This window comes from Helicoverpa zea, chromosome 5 (assembly GCF_022581195.2).
Source record: "Helicoverpa zea isolate HzStark_Cry1AcR chromosome 5, ilHelZeax1.1, whole genome shotgun sequence".
Classification (NCBI taxonomy): Eukaryota; Metazoa; Arthropoda; class Insecta; order Lepidoptera; family Noctuidae; genus Helicoverpa; species Helicoverpa zea.
In genome coordinates this window covers 7,781,919-7,802,320 of record NC_061456.1, presented here as the reverse complement: position 1 = coordinate 7,802,320, position 20,402 = coordinate 7,781,919, and the positions used below count along the sequence as shown (strand labels likewise).

At 34.9% G+C, this 20,402-nt stretch overlaps 2 protein-coding genes and 2 long non-coding RNA genes across 6 annotated transcripts; 2 read left to right on the top strand and 2 right to left on the bottom strand.

Moving 5' to 3' along the window:
- Positions 1-1,449: 1,449 nt before the first annotated feature.
- Positions 1,450-2,988, top strand: LOC124630392. Of its 3 annotated transcripts, none has more exons than XR_006984421.1 (3): positions 1,450-2,127; positions 2,216-2,415; positions 2,678-2,988. It is a non-coding gene; the product is annotated as an uncharacterized LOC124630392 (long non-coding RNA). The 3 variants fall into 3 exon arrangements; XR_006984423.1 differs by having other exon boundaries at positions 1,919-2,083; XR_006984422.1 differs by having other exon boundaries at positions 1,919-2,415.
- An 80-nt stretch (positions 2,989-3,068) lies between these two features.
- On the bottom strand, positions 3,069-3,992 carry LOC124630390. The gene is made up of 3 exons (XR_006984419.1): positions 3,576-3,992; positions 3,355-3,484; positions 3,069-3,227 (listed from the first exon to the last, which is right to left on the bottom strand). It is a non-coding gene; the product is annotated as an uncharacterized LOC124630390 (long non-coding RNA).
- A 368-nt stretch (positions 3,993-4,360) lies between these two features.
- LOC124630380 (fibrous sheath CABYR-binding protein-like) lies at positions 4,361-17,332 on the top strand. Its single transcript, XM_047164259.1, has 5 exons — positions 4,361-4,521; positions 14,342-15,217; positions 15,306-15,402; positions 15,747-15,954; positions 16,464-17,332. Exons 1-5 carry the CDS (start codon positions 4,501-4,503, stop codon positions 16,621-16,623), a joined length of 1,362 nt encoding a protein of 453 aa, XP_047020215.1. The 5' UTR covers positions 4,361-4,500; the 3' UTR covers positions 16,624-17,332.
- On the bottom strand, positions 17,326-20,024 carry LOC124630384 (deoxyribose-phosphate aldolase). The gene is made up of 6 exons (XM_047164265.1): positions 19,863-20,024; positions 19,351-19,541; positions 18,938-19,091; positions 18,502-18,731; positions 18,191-18,337; positions 17,326-17,862 (listed from the first exon to the last, which is right to left on the bottom strand). Exons 1-6 carry the CDS (start codon positions 19,888-19,890, stop codon positions 17,698-17,700), a joined length of 915 nt encoding a protein of 304 aa, XP_047020221.1. The 5' UTR covers positions 19,891-20,024; the 3' UTR covers positions 17,326-17,697.
- Between the last annotated feature and the right edge of the window lie 378 nt (positions 20,025-20,402).

The following is a 20,402-nucleotide window of genomic DNA, read 5'->3' as shown; positions in this document are numbered from 1 at the left end:
GCTGAGAACTATTAATTTTCTTTTCATCAAGGTAATAATTATAGTTGGATTTTGATGTGGCACGGCAAACTGACAAACACTATTGAAATGTCTATCGAAAAATTACACTACGTGTTAAAATATGGTGAATTACGGAAAATACACAACTCCATCTGTTGAAATAATAATCCTCTATAAAGAATGTATGGTAATATTGTCATTTACCACCTCGCTCCTTTGACAAATTGATGATGTATTTTATTTACCACAGATGGAGCTACTTTAACCTTGGCTAAACAAAATTTTCATTTTTTTTTTTCTTCCGAAGTTACTTATAAAGATGTGATTTTCTGTGTAAAGATTAATAATAGGCCGATCAACTAATATAAGTACAACATTCAAATGTACAGTTTTAACAAATAGATTGCGTGTCGTAATATTTTACATCTTGAATTCACAAAATTAATCATATCTTTTGATAGAGTGAATCGATTTCGATGAAACAAAGACTAAGTAATACCCCAAGTTACGTAGAATTTTTGTATATAAGCATTGTCTGCATTTAATTCGTAGATTTTACGTGAGTCCCGAACAAACAAACAGATAAACAGACAAACAGACAAAAATGACAAAAATGATGGAAATGGGTTCTGTTAGTTATCCTTTAACATGCTGGCTATTTTTTTTGTCAATTTCTTCAATGTACAAAAATTACTTTTCTACAGATTTATTATATGTATAGATAAGACACAATGCGGTTGCTGGGTCACCACCTATAAGCAATATAAAACCTTAAGAAACGGAGTCATTAAATTCAATAATAAATGAAACGAATCTACCACAAATCAGGTTTATTCAATTTCTTCTCTTTCATCACCTGGATTGGAGGCGTAGATGGTTTTGCAAGAGCAATAATAATGTTCTATAGGCCTCTATCTTACAGGTACCCACTAAAATTGGATTTACACAAGTTTTAGCAAGCAATACCTACGAGAAACTTTCAATCTTCGGCGGTTGAGATTTGGATGGCTAGAAGGCCCCAGATATGCGGTGTAACATCTCTAACTACGGGACATCGGGAAAGCGAAGCCACGCAAAACCATAATCACTGTAGTTGGACCAGCAACGGCGCAACTACATGGGTAAACCTAAGATATTTCTATAACTTATATTTACTTCCCTAATAAAAAAAAGTAGGTAAGTAAATAAAAAAAATATATACTTAGGTACCTACTTACTTTACCTTTGCATACTTTAATTACCTACTTATTTTAAGATGTTTTTGTATTACCTACAATTTCTACACCATAGTGAAATTATCAAAACTTGGCAATAAATAAATAATACTTATAGTTTCTAATTGCATTTTTGCAATGCAATCAGTAAAAAAACTTCTAGGCAGGTAAATTGCTAGATTTTAAAATTGGCCATGCTTTTTTCGTCCATGAACTTTACGTTAATAATCCGAGACAGGGGGTCTACTCTAATTCAACGAAACGAAACTTCGATATCGAACGAAATTCAAACGAAGTTTCGTTAGTGACCCTACTCTATTTCATTTTCGGATGCGCATACGAAGTTCGGAACCATAGACAATTTTCGTGAACGAATGGAATCTATAATATTGTGTGGGGCTTTTATGATGTCGACTAAACTAAGTTACGGTTTTTACTTTAACTTGAAATTATTAAACTTTTCAGCTTTACTTATTCATGTAACATTATAAATGTGATTCATTACATATTTCTTGTAATATTCATGCAAACAATCTTAACTTTCCGGCAAAAAATATTTTTTCAACTACATTCGACTCGACACTATAAAAAACCCTTTGACAGTCATTGCTAACCAACTAATTTGAAGAGTACTATTTCATGCCAAAAATGGGTAATCACGTATGACAACCAAAAATAGCTGCTTATTACAATCGTATCAAAACATGTCAACTTACAATTCTTTGTTTGAATACTTTGATAAGTTTTCTGAAGTGTGTTTCTCAAGTGTCGTATTAAATAAATCATGTTTCCAAGTGCTTTTATACCAAGGTACGCGTTCCCTAAGGAAGTATTATGTCGTACTTTACTACAGTCCGACTTCTACGTAGGTATTTTGGTTCGCAACAAGTTTTGTTTTGGATTTAAAAACTTCGTGAGTAGATATCATATTATACAAATGCAATATTTGGTTTCGCTCTAACGCCATTGCCTTTTCTAATACTAATCATTTATATTTTCAGTTTAAAATGGCTCCACATAAGGGGTTCGGCAACTCCTCAACAAATCGAAACCGTTCTCAATTTCCTGGACGAACATAGAGATTAAGCTAGTGGTAGATTGAATAGTTGAATCCAGCCAGGAAGATAACCTGAGAGTCCAGCTGTAATAGCTGCCTATGTACCACCACCATTGACGCAAGAATGTCTGACTTTCACACCTTGTAAGTATTTTACTGTGGTATATTGAGTAATGCTATTGTAAATAAATTGTACACAATATATTTACAAGCGAGCGAATACAGATTAACTTTACTATTGAACAATGATTGCATCTTTTTTATTATGTTTGCATATGGTATTAAATGGGTCAAGTGTTGAGTTGAGAACTTTTTGTTGTTACTTAACCCATTCAAGTGTCTTAGCCATATTTTGTTTACGCTGTTGTTCTGAGCTATTGACTGAAATTGGAATGTTGTTTTGCAGCCTCTCGACATACACACTCAACAAGGAGACGATCTGCCAGCACAGTGTAAGAAGCCGATTGTATCAATATGAAGAGGAGGGTGCACAGAGAGAGACGGTGAAAAACGCAGAGCTTGCAGGCATCAGGGGCGAATTGGCAGGCATCAGTGCTACCCTGTTGCAGCTGCATAACACAATAAAGGAATATGTGGATAGGAATTAAGATTCTGTTAATGTATTGTTAGTCATTAATTGTGTTTAGTATTTCTTTGTTATTAATTTGTTATGTTTAAACAGGGTAATAGTAAATAAAACTTTAAGTAGGTATATAATTTATTCTTTTATTTAACTCTAAAGGAAAGAAATAACATCATGTCAAATTCTTAAAATCAATAAACATAGTTTTCCTGGAGCATGTTATGATGTGCTTGAGTAGAACTTTGTTCTACCTATTCCTTTCTAAAATTTGCACTAACAAAGCTCTGCAAAGTTGTATCTGCCTTCAAGAGAATCTTCAACAGCTTTATGTATAGGTATCATCATATGCCCCTTAGAGCATACCCAGAGTCACCTAAAATATACATGTATATGAAAATATGTGAATAACACTACTACACAATATAAACTTGTAAGTTTGGGGTACCGTTTTTGTCCCAACTTGTACAAATATATTCAAAATGCAATAAAGTCAAACATACCTAACAGATAAACTGTTTCATTCTGGAGACCTTCCAAGTGGCTTCTAATCTCTCCAAATATAAGCATCATGTGTGTTGCTCCACCAAATGACACATCCACATTTGTTATATAGTAATCACTGTCACATATCTGAAAAATAATAAAGGATAGATGATCAGCATCATAATAAACAACAGTCAATGCCTCAATTAAATAATTGATGTTTAGTTCTTATACTTACAACGTGGGTGTTAAGAGAATGAAAATATTTTCGATTAAAATATTGTTGCTCTTGCTCCAGAAGGTATAGCAATTGAAATATGCATTGTTTGGAGGTAATAAAAAAATTGCCGACTGAGTCTGTGATTTCCTACAAACTCTACGTCGGGAATTTCGCTAATATTTAATTGATTGCGCAAGCACTGCCGGTTCCTTCTTCGCTCTACACGATCTTCACGTAAAGCTGCTTTAATTAAAAGCATTTTAATAGCCTTTGCCAATAATTTTCACACAAAATTCACAAAACGAAAAGTAACACGAAAATCAAACGATAACTCTTTTGGTTTCGTTGAATTTGAGGTTAAAATTCCGAAGTTTCGTCTGTCAAACTCAAATATTCGTTCGTATCATTTCGAATTAGAGTAGGTTTATAGAACATAAACGTCAAACAATCTTCGTTCGTACGAAATTTCGGAACGAAATGGAACCGTGGTAAGAAGTTCGCGAAATTTCGTACGAAAGTTCGTTTTTCGGTGAATTAGAGTAGACCCCCTGGCTTAGTTTTTACACACTGCGCTAAGCTAAGAGATGCAATAATTAGATGCTTAACAATCTGAAGACGGATAATTTCATGGATGAATTATTGTGTAAATTATGAAGCTGCCACCTAACTTATCTAACTTGTGTAAAACAAAACAACGCTGATTTAAAGTTAAATTATATATTGTGCAGCGCTGGACTGGCAATGTTACATAAATTATTGTAAGCACGGCCGCCGTTCGCTTCCAATATTATGAACGACGAAGGAGGCGCGAGCGCAGTACTGGGCGGGAAATTGTAACGCAAACTTCTCCATAATATAGTGTTGTGCAGTATATTATTTGAAAATTAAATCGACTCCGAACATTGTAATAGTGAACTAGAGAAAAAAATTACACGTTCTCAAAATGTGGCGGCGATTGATATTTGTGAGTATTTCTTAATATTATTATGGATTTCATTTAATATTCATATTTAAATATAAACCCAGAGATGCCAAGAATCAATTTGTAAAAAATGAAATTTATGCTCTACATAGGATATTACCTAAACAGAATACGAAAAAAAAAAGTCTAAAACTGTAACTGGCAATCATTAATTAATGCATGAACTATGGATTTAAATATTTAAAAAATAACGGTTATTTGTCTATTTCTTTGGTTTTATGTATTCCATTTATTTTTCGCGATACATGGATTCCGATGAAACTTGGCAGTACCTAATAATAGCTGATACATAATACAGGATAACACTACTTTTGAAACGGGTGATGAAGTTATCACAGTAAGATGGAACCGTTGGAAATCAGCTAGTACCCTATACATTAAAAGCTCGTTTTATGGTTTCCTATAGGAACCATAAAACAAATGAACCAACAATAATGGTAATAGGTAGGTAGTCAACCAAGACATTGGATAGGCACTGATTTATTGTGTATTCTTGTTAGTGCTTTTATCATCACACATCTGCTCCATTGTTTCACTTATCTACATACATAATTTATAGGTAAATTCTATGCAACAGCGTTGAGTGACAGCTCTTGAAAGTTAACCAAGGCCGACCAAGGGCATTGCATTCTATCAAAATTTTCTCCACGATTAGCTCAACGGTCGCATCCTATTAGTCTCACTTTCGTTTCAATATCTCTCACTGGATACCCAAACCGAACTCATTAAATCCATAATCACCCGTTCAATATTTTTGTGGTGTTACCGAATTTTCGCTTTACTTCGGCAAAGTGTAAATTGCTGAGGATTATTTTGTTATGATTTTTTATAACGGCGTTTTATCTGTTATTGATAATAAAAGCAAGGTGAATAGCTTGTGGTTTCGTTCGCGAGCCAGTCGTGATATAATTTCACTTATTTCCGGGGAAATTAGAGGTTAAAAAATTCTTGAAAACTAGAGGAATTTGTAAAAAAAAATCTTCTTACTGTTTATTGCTAGACATAATTTATCAGTAGGCAAGCTTCGGGATAAATAATGGCTCTTCAGTTGTGGGGGTTGTGGCCTCTCGGGACTAACTAGGTGTTGGTGAGGTCTACCTAGGCTTTCTGTAGCGATTTAGGCAGCCAGACTGTAGGTACCTATCTACTCCTTCCGTCTAACCTAACTTAACCGCAGGCTGCTCTGCAACAGAGGTGGTAATTGATGGCCAAATAAAGCCTGTGTAGGTAAATAGTATACAATAATTTTATTGTAGTCTTTAGTCATGTAATTGCGTTCGACAAAGTATTGGATTTAATAACTAAGAAAGTTTTATGATAAAGCTTTAGAGCTTATAAATGTAGTCGAGGTAAAATTTTCAAAGTAAGTAGGTATCGATGAAGTGAGAAAATCGGACTATTTTCTCAGCCACATATGCAAAGTTCAGACTCTTATTAAAAAACAGAATAGGTAAATGTCGAAAATTAAATTCATAGAAAATAGATAAAGTATTTTTCCCAGTTGGGTACTTTGGGTCATGTAACTACTAATTAAAATAGATTTCCTTATAAACATGCTGATGATGAATAATACTGAGGTCTCTATGTTTAACGGCTTTGGTACAATATCGAGACCTACCTAACTTAAAAACAATATGAATATTAGCCATGTAATTATTCTTTTTTGATATTTTAACCTTGGTGACTTAAATGGTGACCGAGTGTCTGTTGTTTCTATTCGTTGCGGGTTCGATTTCCGCACGAGGACAAATATTTGTGATGTTACATTTGTTCCGTCTATGTATTCGAAGTACGTGACCAGTGTATGCAATGACAAAATCTTCGAATGGATATAAGATACGGATACATATTAGTTAACACCTTTGTGTACTGAAGAGTTAACATTGAAAATATTGTTTTGTTTTCTATGGCATGTTTTGAGTTGATGGTAACCCCGAGGTTACGTATTTTTAGGGGTTAACATAAAAAAAAACGTTTTTTTTAGAGATGAGCCTTTGCCATCAATTTATTTGCGGTTGGCGCAGCATGTATTATTTCTAGCCATATTGACAAGACTGGGGTTTTATAAGTAAAGTTCTACCTATAAAAACATACGTAATATCTGCATAGTAAGTTATTTACATAATATAAAAACTGACACTTAACCACGTAAGACGTAATTTGTAAAAAACTTTTATACAAAAACAACACCTTTTAAAAGCACGTTAATTGATTTTGTTACTATTCATTTTACAATGCAACATTACATAATACAATAATGAAGCAACTGGAAAAGTAGGTGCCTACCTAAGTACCTATATACTTACCATTAACGTTACGTTATATTGGTAGTCGATGCCAAAGCCAATAAGTTGTAAATCTTTGTTTATTTGTTGGTAATTTGGGTAATTACCATTTTTACGTGATTACTTATAGCCGTTTGGTCATAAGGAAGCTAGGAGTTAAGTACCTCTATATTATGTATTCAGATTTTACAAGCTAAGATTACTTAAGTGTTTAGGTACCTAGGTACCTACATTGTAAAGTCATCTACTTAGTTTCATCAAGTTCTATAAGTATAATCATCAATATAATTTTGTCCATTTCTTCAGCCCACGGTTTCATGGTGTTCTGATGAGAATTCTCCCTGTATAGGTCGGTACTTAAGTACCTACATAGGAATAAGCTATAATTGATAGGTGAGTATCGAATGTCAAGTTACATCAAAATTCATCTAGTAGTTTTAGCGTGAAAGAGTCACTGATAAACCCTATGTTTTATTTGCGTTTGTTTTTTTGCCAAATACCTTCCGTAGAGTAGGGTAGTTTTTTGGTTTCCAAATATCTCTTTTAGTCATAAAACTAAAAGGTTTACTTAGTCTTAATTTACCGGGTGTCGCGAGACGACTCCCGGCCACCGTAGGCGTGGGTCTGTGGGCGGTGAGTTCGGGTGGCTCATCGCTCATGTCTGCTTTTAGACAACAGACCCGTGTCGGCGGCGCGCGTTGTTCCACGCGCTCCTCAAAGAGATGTCAGCAACCCCAGCGGGGCCCAGCAGGGCCAAGGCCTGCCGGTTCTGCGGGTTGTTCGAAAGAGGTACCGCGGCCCTAGCACATAAGAAGGCCTACGACGGAACACGACGGCTTTTAGTCAGTAAGAGTCTGACACTCCCTCACCGCTGCTAACCCACAGCGGGAGGGGTCATTTGAAAAAAAAAGGGCCAGAAAATGCTATTAGTAGAAATTGGCACGAAACAGGTAATTTTCTTTCGATTCCGAATTTTGTTTTCATAAGGAGGTTCCTACCTATAAAAAAAGTTTTGCCCTAACTGGTAAACAACAAACAGTTTTGCTGAAAAACAAACAGTTTTTAGATGTTACGTTCAATCTTCTAAAAACTTATTGTGTATCCTGACTGAGAAAAATACCATTGGAAAAACCGTGGCTAACGTTCCACGTTCGACGTTTAGTCCGATCTAATAATACAATTAAGTCGTTAGAGAGCAAGCATTACTTACATTATAATTAGGTATTGTACCCAAAATTACCCTATTTAATTCAATAATTGTTAATTTATTTAATTAAGTATATGTATTAACTTTAATCAATAAATATTAGTTAGGTATTTTATTTAGGAAATCAAACGATACCACATTACATAGTTATGTGTAAAAAAAAGTAACAAGAGGTTGTATAATTATTAGTTACATACCAAATCTGATACCAAAATCTTACATATTATAATGTCGAAAATACGTAATAAGTACCTATAACAGAGTCTGAGTGTTATCATAAAACCGCCATGTCAGTCAATTAGGTACTTTCATTGTTCATTCTCCCCTTTCTAGGTAGGTAGGTAGCTACAGATGTAATGTATTACTCCTAGTGGTGCAATTAGTCGGCTCCATTGAACCACTTGGTTCAGAAGCCGCAAAGATATCGTTTACAAATACAACTTATTGAAAGCAATGCTTTCTATCTAGACGGACCTAGAAAGCTGGGTAATAAAATCTTAGAGCCATTGGCCGTGACCACAAGCTAAGGCATCAGGTAAATGCGAAAACCGGATCCATTTGCCCTAATTTTTATATTATGAAGTAAGCATTAGGTACATCATAGCAGACAAGGGCTTAGAGTAGAGCTGCCATCTCGAATTTCGCCAAACCCGGACAAAGATTAAAAAACCCGGACATTTGACGACAATCGCATTTTTTCCCCGGACGGGTTAGTGTTTTGTATCATAATGCCGATAAATACGTAAATACAGTAAGGTGCTTTCTTACATGAAAAGGACGCTTCTTGAAAACCCGCCCGGACGTCCCCCGGACGGGGTCAAAACGAGGACAAATCCGGGGAAACCCGGAGGGATGGCAGCCCCAGCTTAGAGACTTACCTTTCTGCCTATCCTAACTTCATTTGTGTAGGTGTAATTGTATGTTGTGCTAATGCTATGCATTTCCAATCACAGATCTCAAATTTAAGTATATAGATTTATTTATTTACTTACTTACTTATAATAGAAAACTACTTACGCTCTATTAAAAGGGCCAGGCACATAAAGTTAAGTTTCAATACATTTAGAATTCAACCCCTTAATAGATTCGTCGATATTTATTGCTTAATTCATTTAATTGATTTGCTTAAATTAATTATGTATCTTAATAGTGACTGCATTGGGTACCTATCTAATAAATAACTAGGCATTGACTAGCCAAATCCAATTTAGACAACGTTTACTTCTACTACTTAGGCTAGGTTTTCGTAACAATTAGGTACAGGCTTAGATAAATTTTAAAGATTATGACTATCTCAAGCTGTAAACTAACGTAGTTTCTCAATAAGACAAAGGCTTTATTTTACTTGATAAATTAATTAGAAATTATAGTTGTACCTAATTATTAGATTTTTAATGATACAATCTCCCTGGTTAAGATCTGCATAATTGATGTAATTACAAAAATCTTGTAAGGAATCACTTTCTAATAGCCAAACCTTATTAAAATCGATTTTACGATCACGCGTTCCGTAGACGGATAGAAGGATTTCCTTGATGTAACTTATGACCGTATCCGTAATCCGTGAGAAATTGTCAACTTAGTTAGCTTACTAGAACATTATCACTCATAAAGTCTTATAATACTGAACGGAACTTCGTCGTTAAATCATAATCAGGGTCTAGTTGTAGATACCTAAGTGCATACAAAATTTTCTTCTTATAGTGACAGGGTATTGTGGTTGTGGCAAGGTCGCATGCTGCAGTGGTATGGACAAGAGACTGACACTAGCTAATATTTTTGGAAAGATGCTGGACATCCAAAAGCCTCAATAGTCTCGATATTTCCTACCTGCTAGCTGTCTACAGTTTTTAGTAAGTTATTTATTGATACGGAATCCTCAAAAGAAACGAACAAGAAAATATTAAGTTTTGTTTAAAAAGTCGAAAACAAAAAGCTACTGAAACTAGAGCTAGAAGCTACTTAGCTAAAGCTGGAAATTCAACGAAGATGTTGCTTAAATCAGGCAACCCCATTCATAAGACCCTGATTCCTCATATGTTACGTATGTAATATCCTAAGCAGTGTTACTATTGAGATATTAGCTAAGCTGCAATTGCTTTAGCCGTATTAGAAGCAATAGTAGTTACAAGGTTAATTAAGCTAATCATTAGCTTGACCAAGTACCAACACGCATGGCGCTAGGTAGCTAATTAGCTTCCTACTAGAATTACCAATGTTTATCTGTTGCTGTCATGTGATGGTGGTCTAGAGATTACAAACCACCAAGCCCAGTACCTAATGCATGTAGTGGCCTAGTGGGCAAGTGCAAGTGTGTGTACCTCATGTATCTAACTTTCTTTAAGTTATGAGTATATTCTGGTAAAAAAACATCTTGGGCAAATCTGGGCATTAAAAACCTGCGATCCGCCTTACGCAAACGTGATTAACACTCATGCCTACTCTATGGGAAGAAGCCTGAAGCCTGCATTAGGGCAATAAAAAAGCTGGTGATCGATAACTTTCCTTGAACCAATCTGCTTTACAATAAAAGAAGGAAGTAAAACTATTTTGAGGAGTACTACTCTAAATTAAAATGACGCTGCCACTGCAGCATTTACGCACAAAACCTTTTAAATATGAACGCAATTTGTTTTATGCAAACAATATTTTCTCTATGGTGCAAAATAAGGGTACCTACTTAGTGGTTAGTAACAGTTGGTAAAAACAACTATATAATAACGTAATGGTGAAGTTTTAGTTCGTTTCATAAATATAAGCTTAATTTTAGGCACGCTACATAAACATTAACCCAAAACAGTTAATACGGAACAAACTTTGCTTTTGACAAGTTTTGAACAATATCAAACGGTTGGAACAGACAACACATTACGACTGCTAATATTTCTTATGATCAAACAAATGTGTCTTCCTTATATTTTTTGTCATAAGTAATCAAAGCCTACAGGAAGCTTAGATACATAATTAAGATGTACAAACTAAGTACTAGGTACACGATGTATCTATTAATATAAATTGCATATTACAGTATGTAAGCACACGTAAATTATAGTCTTGATTACTCCTTTATTACTGTTCGTATCGTACTAAATATCAAAACAGATTTGAATTTAATAATAGCTTCATCTATTATCTCTTAATTAATTAATATGGAGGTACTAGGTATCTGTATATAGTTACCTATAGATATTATGATAAAGTCAGCCAGGTATGTGATCGTACACAACGATCACAACACGAGAACTCCGAGATATCTATTTTTAAGCTTTGATTATTCAGTATAAAGGTATACTGCCGTGCTACCGAAAAAGGGCACAACTAACATTTTTTGTCAAAATGAGTTATATATATATTCGGAATCAGGAAAAAAAGGCCTATCTGCCTGATTTTTTGTGGATTTTTAGCTGCAAAATAAACAGAGATAGCATAAGCTTAAAGGGCACAACTACATCACCTTTTAAGTTTTATTACAATATTATTACAATAAAAAGGCATATTGTATGATGTGCCTTTTATTTTACCTTTTTACTATCGATATATTTAATGAAACGAACATTTTGGCAATTAATGTAGAAAGAAAAGTCACAACTGGCAGTTATGCCCTTTCTATTTACCCCTACGCTAATAAATGTTATATAAAAAAGGCACCCCAATTAATTCTAATACTTTCTGTACCTATATATTCATTTTAAAAAATTACAATGAAAAGACACAATTAAGAAAATATGCCTTCTCATCGTAAAATTTTAAATTTTTACTAAAAATTTAAAATTGAAAAGGCATATTTGGTTATATGTGCCTTTTCAACATAATATTGCTCCTTTCTTGTTATTTTTTATGTTAAGTTAAAAAGAATTATGCTAATTATTAAATATATCCATTTAAATTAAAATATAATATTGCTATCGTTGTGTACATACCAAAAAAAACACATTTTTTTACATTTTCACAATTTCGAAAAACACATTTTAAACGTGTTTTTTTTAACAAAATTCAAAAAATATTTTAAACTCGATTTTCTCAACATTTGTAAAATGTTAGTTGTGCCTTTCTTAATAACGACGGCAGTATACCTACCTATAATGGTGTTTCTTTTATAACCAATCGAAGTTAACTTTTAATGAATATAACCTTCCTCGAAGTAAACAAAGTCAAATCAAACAAATATTTATTAATTTTAGAAATAATTGCTGCTATAAAAGTGCCTAGCAATTTACGCTCTAGGTATAACTATTAATTAACAGTGAATCTGTTTGGACCTTACCCTGTACCTTATTGTTTATTTTGCAATATGTAAGTAATATTTAATTTTACGTAACATAAGTGCTGTTGATTTATGGTATCATTAACAAAATGATTAAATTAACAAATAAATGCTATGCTTTCGACCTTAAACCAATTTTTCGGCCGTGTCCTATAGCCGGATGATTAATTTGATGATAATTTAATTAATCAAAGAATACTCACGAAGTCATTAATTTGCATTTTAATCATCTTCTGAGTGGTAATTATTTGAAATTTTATACACAATACCCAATCAAAATTATCTACCTATAAGTACTTAATACTAGCGTGTCGATTATCATAGAAAGAAAAGATTGGATAAGGCAGAGATTTTCAATGATTTTACAGAACATTAACTAAAAGCATGTAGGTGGATCTTTGTTCTAGTACCTACTTCTTCTCTAAGAAAATTTTAATCAGTACCTAATTAACAGATATTTATTTAGGTACTGGCGAGATGTGGGTGAACATTTATTTAACCTTTCGCGTAAAACAAGCCTGGAATTACGTTATATTATTAAAATACAATCTACGCGTTACTTTCTTACCGATGCCGACGAGGAAAGTAAAAATTAGTTTCCGTACACGGTTCATTAATTTCATGACCGCCTATCAAGTTTTTTACTGTCTGCAAATAAGAGCGAAGTGCCTTTATATTGCACAAGTTACCTACACTTTTTATGTGTTTAAGATTAAGTTTGTTCTACATCCTGCTTCGCGTTATATCATATATGTTGTAGGTACCTAGGTAGGTTTATTTCCTTACACATGTATGGAAAAATAAAACTTCTTTATTACGTAGTGAGCAAGGAAATTATATGTGGACCACATGAGTATCCCATGTAGGTGGGAAATAGTGGACTCGCCTAATTACGTAATTAGTGGTTCCACTTGTTTCGTAAGAAGCTAGAAGAAATTATAGCAAGAACATCAACATTAACTGCATTGGAAGTACCGATATGGTATCAGCGTGAGTTGAATAGCCGGATGAAAGAAAGTTCCGGATTCACATCCCTATATCTGGCCACTTGGTGTACATACCTACTTAGAAACAAGTTGTCGATATACATATCTAGTGCGTACTTCTGAAATAGAGTACTTATAGCATTTATATGGAAATGAAAAAGCAACAAGCAAAAGTCTTTCTTTCTATGTAGGTCATACTCGATGCACCATTTTATTTTTATTTCCAGTCTAAGTTCATATTCCGTGCATTAACCCAACAAATTGAAAATAAACATGAAAAATAGTTCCGATAAAGTCATGGTCTAATAAATATCGTGTCGCCAATTATGTAGGTACTTCGCGGTTGTCTCGATATACCTAGAGGTGTGCGACCACTGTCACGTAACTTACACTTAGGCTTAAAAGTTTGATGAACTGAGATTTATTTGATGTGTAACATGCCTTGAGTTTGTAACAAACTCTTCAGCTTTATAATATTAGTAGGTATAGATAATATTCTATATACAAAATACATAGAAAGGTTAAAGAAACAAAGGTTCAGTCCTAGAATCCATAGATTAGGTGTTCTGTTTTTATTTCAATCAATCAAGAAAAAAAACGCTGTTTTGAATACAGTTTTTATAAAATGTAAACATATCACTAAATCACTATGGTGTGGCCAAGCCTTTCGATTTGCACTGATTGTTAGAGTTGGCCATACAGTTTTTTTCTTCACTTATTGTGACACAGTTGTACGTAATTGAACTTTACGTAACATGATCTAATAGAAAAACAAATTTCCTTTTTGTATTGACACCTCTTTCATTGAGATGCCGTGCAATGACTGATCTCGTAACCCGTCAAGCTGTTTAGAAATGAACGGTCTGGTTAATTTACAATTAAATAGAACGGATAGTAGGTATACTACGTTTTTTTGCAATGGCCCAGACTAACTCCCACGGTTTGGTAAAAGATGAAAAAGTAGATCGGATTTTTTTAGCAGACAATGCTAAACAAGTTCTTACACTTATTAAATATCGCAAGTGAGGCTAAAGTAACATGTCACATTGTGTTGTTCCAGATATTGCCGCTTCTACTATCAGTATCAACCATAAGAGTACCAGTCGACAAAGAAGAAACGCCTACCGACGCGCCCAGCACCCCTGAAGCCACACAAAATACGCCCGTGTACTACATAACAGACGACGAAAATGTCGACAGCTACCTCATCCCTCCTAGCCCTCACAAACCAGAGGAAGCGCCTGAGGAAATAGCTGGCTTACCAACATTCCTGATACCACCATCAAAAGACAGACAGTCTGACTACTACGTGCCCAAGCAATCTGCAGATGTTCAAAGTGACTGGCTACCCATTCTCCAAGCACAACCACTTCAAAACAAACGGAACGCTCCCACTTTCCAAAGAGTACCCTTAGAAACCATTCCGATTTTTTTTAACCCTAAGCAAGCCAGTGCACAGGTATCTCTGCCTCCCGTCCCATCAACTCACCTTGAGCCACCCTCAGTGGATGCAGTCAACGAGTTCTTTATAGATGTTCCCGAGGAAGAAGTGCATGTGAATGAAAACAATGAACCTATTGAACCATCTTCATATAACGTAGCTCCGCAAAATGAAAATCCCAATGTTCCAAAGCAAAGTCTTAACCCCGCAGAACCCACCCTTGCCTTACATTTGACGCCACCTAAACCGCAATCATTCAACGCGCCAACTAAACTTTATCCGAAGAAATATGCTGGTGGATTCCAGCCTGTTCCGATACCCCTTGCTCAGTTTGCCGACCCCACGGCACAGGTGCCGAAAGCGAAGCCTGCGAAATACTTCAAGCCACAATCTAGCGCCGAAGTTGGACAGTTCGCACCTGACGAAAAGAAATTGTATCATTACCAAAAGGCTGAACATCAACGAAAACTGAAAGGAGAAGAGGAAGGTGATAAGGTAAGTTTTATAAGTATCTATTACATTTTGAAATGGGGCGAGCGTTTAGCGGATTTGAATTTAATTTAGAAACTTGTTGTGTTCCCAGCAACTCCAGTCAGCTGATGGTGTGTCAGATGAAACATATGGCGAGCCTACTTCAGCCGAACAAGAAACTTCGGAAACTAACTTGAGATACCCCGGACGTACGTGTAATATAACTTAATAATAACATAACAATGATTGTTTGAAGTGGGTTGAGATGTATAAATCAAAAACTTGTATGACTAAACTTGCCGTAATAATCTCTATAAATTGTTCGACCCTTCAGTTCCAAGTCAACTAAGTTAGAATAATGGTATTGTTAGATACAAATACTGTACTCTCATTTCCGACCTTACCTTTTGCAATGATAGTTGTCTATAATGCCTTAGAAACACTTTGTAAAGAATGTAATTTTATAAAGGGTCAGCTCTATAAAATCGATTTGCTAATTGCGATTTCCTGTTGGAATTATAAATGAAACCTACAACTTTATTATGTCTTTCAGATAATGCGTACCCCATACCTCCTCGTCACAAGCCCCATGCTCCAGTGCGCTACGGGCCCCGGCCTGCTCCCATTCGTCAGGCACCCGAGCCGACGCCCCCACAAGACGTGGGCCCGGCCGCACCGGCCCCCGACGGAAGGACAGAGTTTAGGATGCACGGCATGAAGGGACCTCACAGCTACCAGTTCGGATATGATACTGGCAAAGGGTATGTATTCCACCAAGATCTTGTTATAAAGTAGGGTAACAAAACACAAGATCTAATGTTTACTGACGAAATCTTGTGCGATCTACGATCTGAATGAAACACATAAACATGGTTCAGAGCCTTGCCACGATCGACTTCACTAATATTAGATATCGACCACTGCTGGTTGGCCACTCTAGTCTATTGGGTTGAAAAGTTATTTATATCCTGCCTGTAGATGCCAGGATCTTTGTCAATGAATTTCTTAGCGCTGCGACACAGACCTTTTTTTTTTTTTGGGAGGGGGAAATCCTCATGGACTTCCTCCGCCTGGGGAAAGGCGGAGGGGTATGCCGGACTCCTACCGGCTAAAACCCCCTTGTGTCCTCCTTGCACGTGTGCGCGGGGCCGCGGGAATCCAGATTCTTCCGCAGCTGCGACACAGACCTAGTCTAACTCATTATAAATTTCAAAGCAACCTTTTTAATCTTTCAGTCCAAAACTATAACAAAACACATTCTAATTTTCAGAAAGAACCGTCAATTCCGATACGAAGAACGCGACAACGATGGTCTAGTGAAGGGGCATTATGGCTACGTGGACAGGGCTGGTAAACTTCGCGTTGTCAACTATAGCGCACACCCGGAGTACGGGTTCCGTGCCGAAGAGCCCGTTGAAAAGCAATCGTGAACAGGGAATTTTACGTAGTTTAATGATATGAAGTAGAAGTTCCTTAGTGTTAAAGTTGCCAGATCCCTAATTTTAGAGTGCCTAGAGTTTCGCAAGTAAGCTTTCTCGATGCGTAAATTTTCATACAATAGCAAAACTCGGCATCAGCTCTCTGGACTTGAAGGAAAATAAAGTAGAATTTAAGAAAGAAAAATCGTTTATGCAAACATTTATGTACATGCCGTTCTCGCTTTTCGATGAAAAATTTAGAAAACGAGAGGAATGTTTTCCTATTGATAATCTGGCAACACTAATACTATTTACCCCCGTCACTGTCAAACTGAACCAGTAAGAAAGAGACGGGAATATAGCCAAAGCGTGTGCTAAGTAACTTCTATAAACGGCCTAAATTGTGATCGTCTATGCTATTTATCGATTATATATTTTAATAATCGGGTGTACTATTATTGATAAAGTTATCTAATCTTCATGACCTCTGAAGAGTTCGTATTGTAAATATCACTTTGTTGTAAATAATCGTATTTACTACAGTACATTTTGTCAATGAGGAATTCTCATAAGACTTGAATCGATACATATAAATATGTAGGTATTTAGTTATGTTTAACTTATAGGGTATTATAGGTGTGTTACCATAAGTGTCATATAGTCGATAAGATATAGTAATTTATATGTTAAACAGAAGAAAATAAAAATATATAATACAATACATATCTCTTATTTTTTATTAATATTTTAACAAAAGTATCCCAAATTATCACACTGTCTTCTTTGAAAACAATCGAAGCCTTTTAAAGTTGCAAGATTTAAACTTTGTTAGGTGCATAACTACAATAAATCTTTTATTTTTGACATATTTTTGGTCATGACCACCAAATAACAATAAAAAAAAATGGAATGGAAAGTATACTTAAATCTAGATAGTGTAACACTTTTTTAACAATATGGCACGTACCATGCACATTACAATGGTTTTATAAAAATATATTATGTTTCTTGCTTGTTTAGGTTTAACAAATATCATAAAATGTATATAAAAACCTTATTTCTTGATTGCTTAATTCACCGGTAACGTTATTTCAATTTAAGACTATTGACTAGTTCACCAAGAAGACTGGAAGCACCAATGCGGAACAGTTTAGGGTTGAGCCATTCTGGTCCTAACTCTGTGTATACAAGGACCAACCAATTAACTGCATCTCTTGCTGTTTTAATGCCACCCGCTGGTTTTAGACCCACCTGAAAATAAAACATATTCTTAAAAAAATATCTGATGCAAATAGTATATTGATAAGGCAGTTTTTCATGGTTTATTGAGAACTAGCTGTATTCCTGAGTTTCACCCACAGAAGAGGTTCTTCCTATACCCAGATAAAATCGATGTTACTCAGGAATATCACGTATGACACGTTAGGAATGGCATGTGTGCCTATGTATGTTACTCAGGAATATTGTAGCTTTCCAACTGTGAAATAATTTTTTAAATTGGTTCAGTCGATTCGGAATATTTAGGGTAAGCAAACAAAAAAATGTTCCTTATTATTATATTAGTATAGATGAGAAATACCTTAACACCAGTCGTCTGGTAATGCTCCCTTATAGCTCTGCACATTATAAGGCCAATAGGCAGAGTAGCGTTCACCGCCTCTTTACCAGTGGAGGTCTTGATGAAGTCTGCTCCAGCCTTCATAGACACCATCGAAGCTTTGTAAATCTGTAAAGAGATCATTCAATATTGATGATTAATAAAAAATATTTATGAACCTTTTTGGTGACAAGTTCACATACTGCCTGTTATCTAAAATAAAGAAGTGCCTGGATAAATATTATGGGCAGGCTTTTAAGTTTTCTCTAATAGTTTAACTTGAAAATACTTACGTTATCATAGCTCCCTAATTCTCCAACACCAAGAATTACTTTAAGGTGGGCTTTTCCACATGCCTTCCTCATCTGCTGGACTTCATAGTACAGTGAGTCCCACTGGCCAGTGAGTACCAAGCTGCGGTCTAACACCACATCAATTTCTGTGGCTCCATTTGACACAGCAAAGTTGATTTCTTGTAATCTAGTTTCTAGTGGGTAAAGTCCAGATGGGAAGCCAGTGGCGACTGTAAAACACAAATAATTAAATTTAAATCTTTAAAGGACAACTAAAAGTGACTAGGTTTTTTTATTGAAATTGTGTGCTATTGTCTAAACACGGAATAATGCAGCTTCCACATTAAAAAGGGTGTTTGGGGTTAAGTTACATGTGACTTCATTAAAAACAAAAGTAAAAGTAAATTATACATAAATAAAAAAATATATAACTAACCAGCTGCTATATTGATATCTGTAGTAAGCTTCATCAGTTTTAAAGCCTCATATGCATCTTTCACTCTGCTGGGGTACACGCACACAGCTGCAGTTCTTATCGGTTCCTTTAGTCCTAATTTGGTAACAAAGTCTGGTGGTAAAGGATTTGCTGCCTGAAATAAAAAAAAATAGCATGAATGTTGAAACTGTACTTGCTACTATTATGAGAATTAAATAGACAATGTTTTTTCCCTCTTTAATTAAATAAAAATATAATCTGTGCTGTAAATCACTATTGTATGGGCATAAGAAAAACATGCCCTCAAAATGCACACCACTGCCTTTTACGCTGGGATGAAGCAGCATCAGAAACTCAGCAGTGTCTATTATTATTCATACTTTACAGCAAGAAAGTTACATTGCCATACAAACCTTTACGCACAGCCTAAATACATTGGACCTAGTATCATCGCCAGAGAGTGTAGTCAAATCAATGACTGTGATAGCTTTCAGCAGCCACCCATTGAAGTCATCAACACTGATGAGGTGGGAATCCAATATAGTTTTAACCTGTGCATCAACGTTTGATTTGTTGATGTAAACTCTTTTCAGCCCAGCCAATCCTAAAATAAAAAGTTATCTATATTTATTAAAAAAAAAACAGGATTGATTTTAGTACATGGTAGAAGTGAACTATAAATATTATTAAAAATACAGTACCTATTTCGTTTTTAAAAATAAAATATTGTGAGTCAAAGAGTTAAACAAAAGATTAAGTTATTTTAAGTACAAAGTTAAATTATGGCTTAAACTATTGTGATAATAATACTGAAATTCTCTATCTTCGGGCCAACAAAAAACAAGTATTTAGGACCGATAGCATTATCTTACCACACCGAAAGTTACGATAATAAGAATTACGGAAAGTTTATGTAGGTACTTACCTAAAACAGTTGAAGTAGGTAGCACCATTGTAACTATGTAATCAGACTGATGTATTTTGTGAATATTAAATATTTACTACGTTGTCCTGCAGTAATTAACTAAAAATAAATAAAATTATAAACAAAGAAACCGGGCTCGCGCAAGTGACAATGACATTGACAATTGAAATTGTCAGTTTGACAGTAGAATGTCAAGATTGTGCCAATGCCACAGAGCATATTTATTTGTTATATGGTTATATACATACTGCCAAAGCTAACACTACTTACAGCCAGTTTCTTCATCAACAGTTAAAGCCAAAGTAAAAGTCAAAGTAATGTCTAAATTAAAAGTAACTGTCAAATTCAATTTTTCTACTAGTTTTGCTGTCACTTTAGCCTTGAAAAAACGAATTTGACCGTTACTTTTACTTTAGACATTACTTTAACTTTAACTTTTGATGAAGAAACTGGCCGTAAGACATTTTGACAGTAATTTTTTATTAAGTTTTAAAAATAAAGATGTGAAATTATTTGTAGAGAATATCGGAAAAAGTCCCA

Excerpts from the sequence above, each read along its gene's own strand:
- LOC124630384 (XM_047164265.1), bottom strand. The coding sequence starts at position 19,890 with ATGGTGCTACCTACTTCAACTGTTTTAG. Across the intron at positions 18,338-18,501 it reads AATTAGGGAGCTATGATAAC|ATTTACAAAGCTTCGATGGT; the intron begins GTAAGTATTTTC and ends ATCTCTTTACAG. Across the intron at positions 17,863-18,190 it reads ACCAGACGACTGGTGTTAAG|GTGGGTCTAAAACCAGCGGG; the intron begins GTATTTCTCATC and ends TTTTATTTTCAG.
- LOC124630380 (XM_047164259.1), top strand. The coding sequence starts at position 4,501 with ATGTGGCGGCGATTGATATTT. Across the intron at positions 15,218-15,305 it reads GAGAAGAGGAAGGTGATAAG|CAACTCCAGTCAGCTGATGG; the intron begins GTAAGTTTTATA and ends TTGTGTTCCCAG. Across the intron at positions 15,403-15,746 it reads TAACTTGAGATACCCCGGAC|ATAATGCGTACCCCATACCT; the intron begins GTACGTGTAATA and ends TATGTCTTTCAG.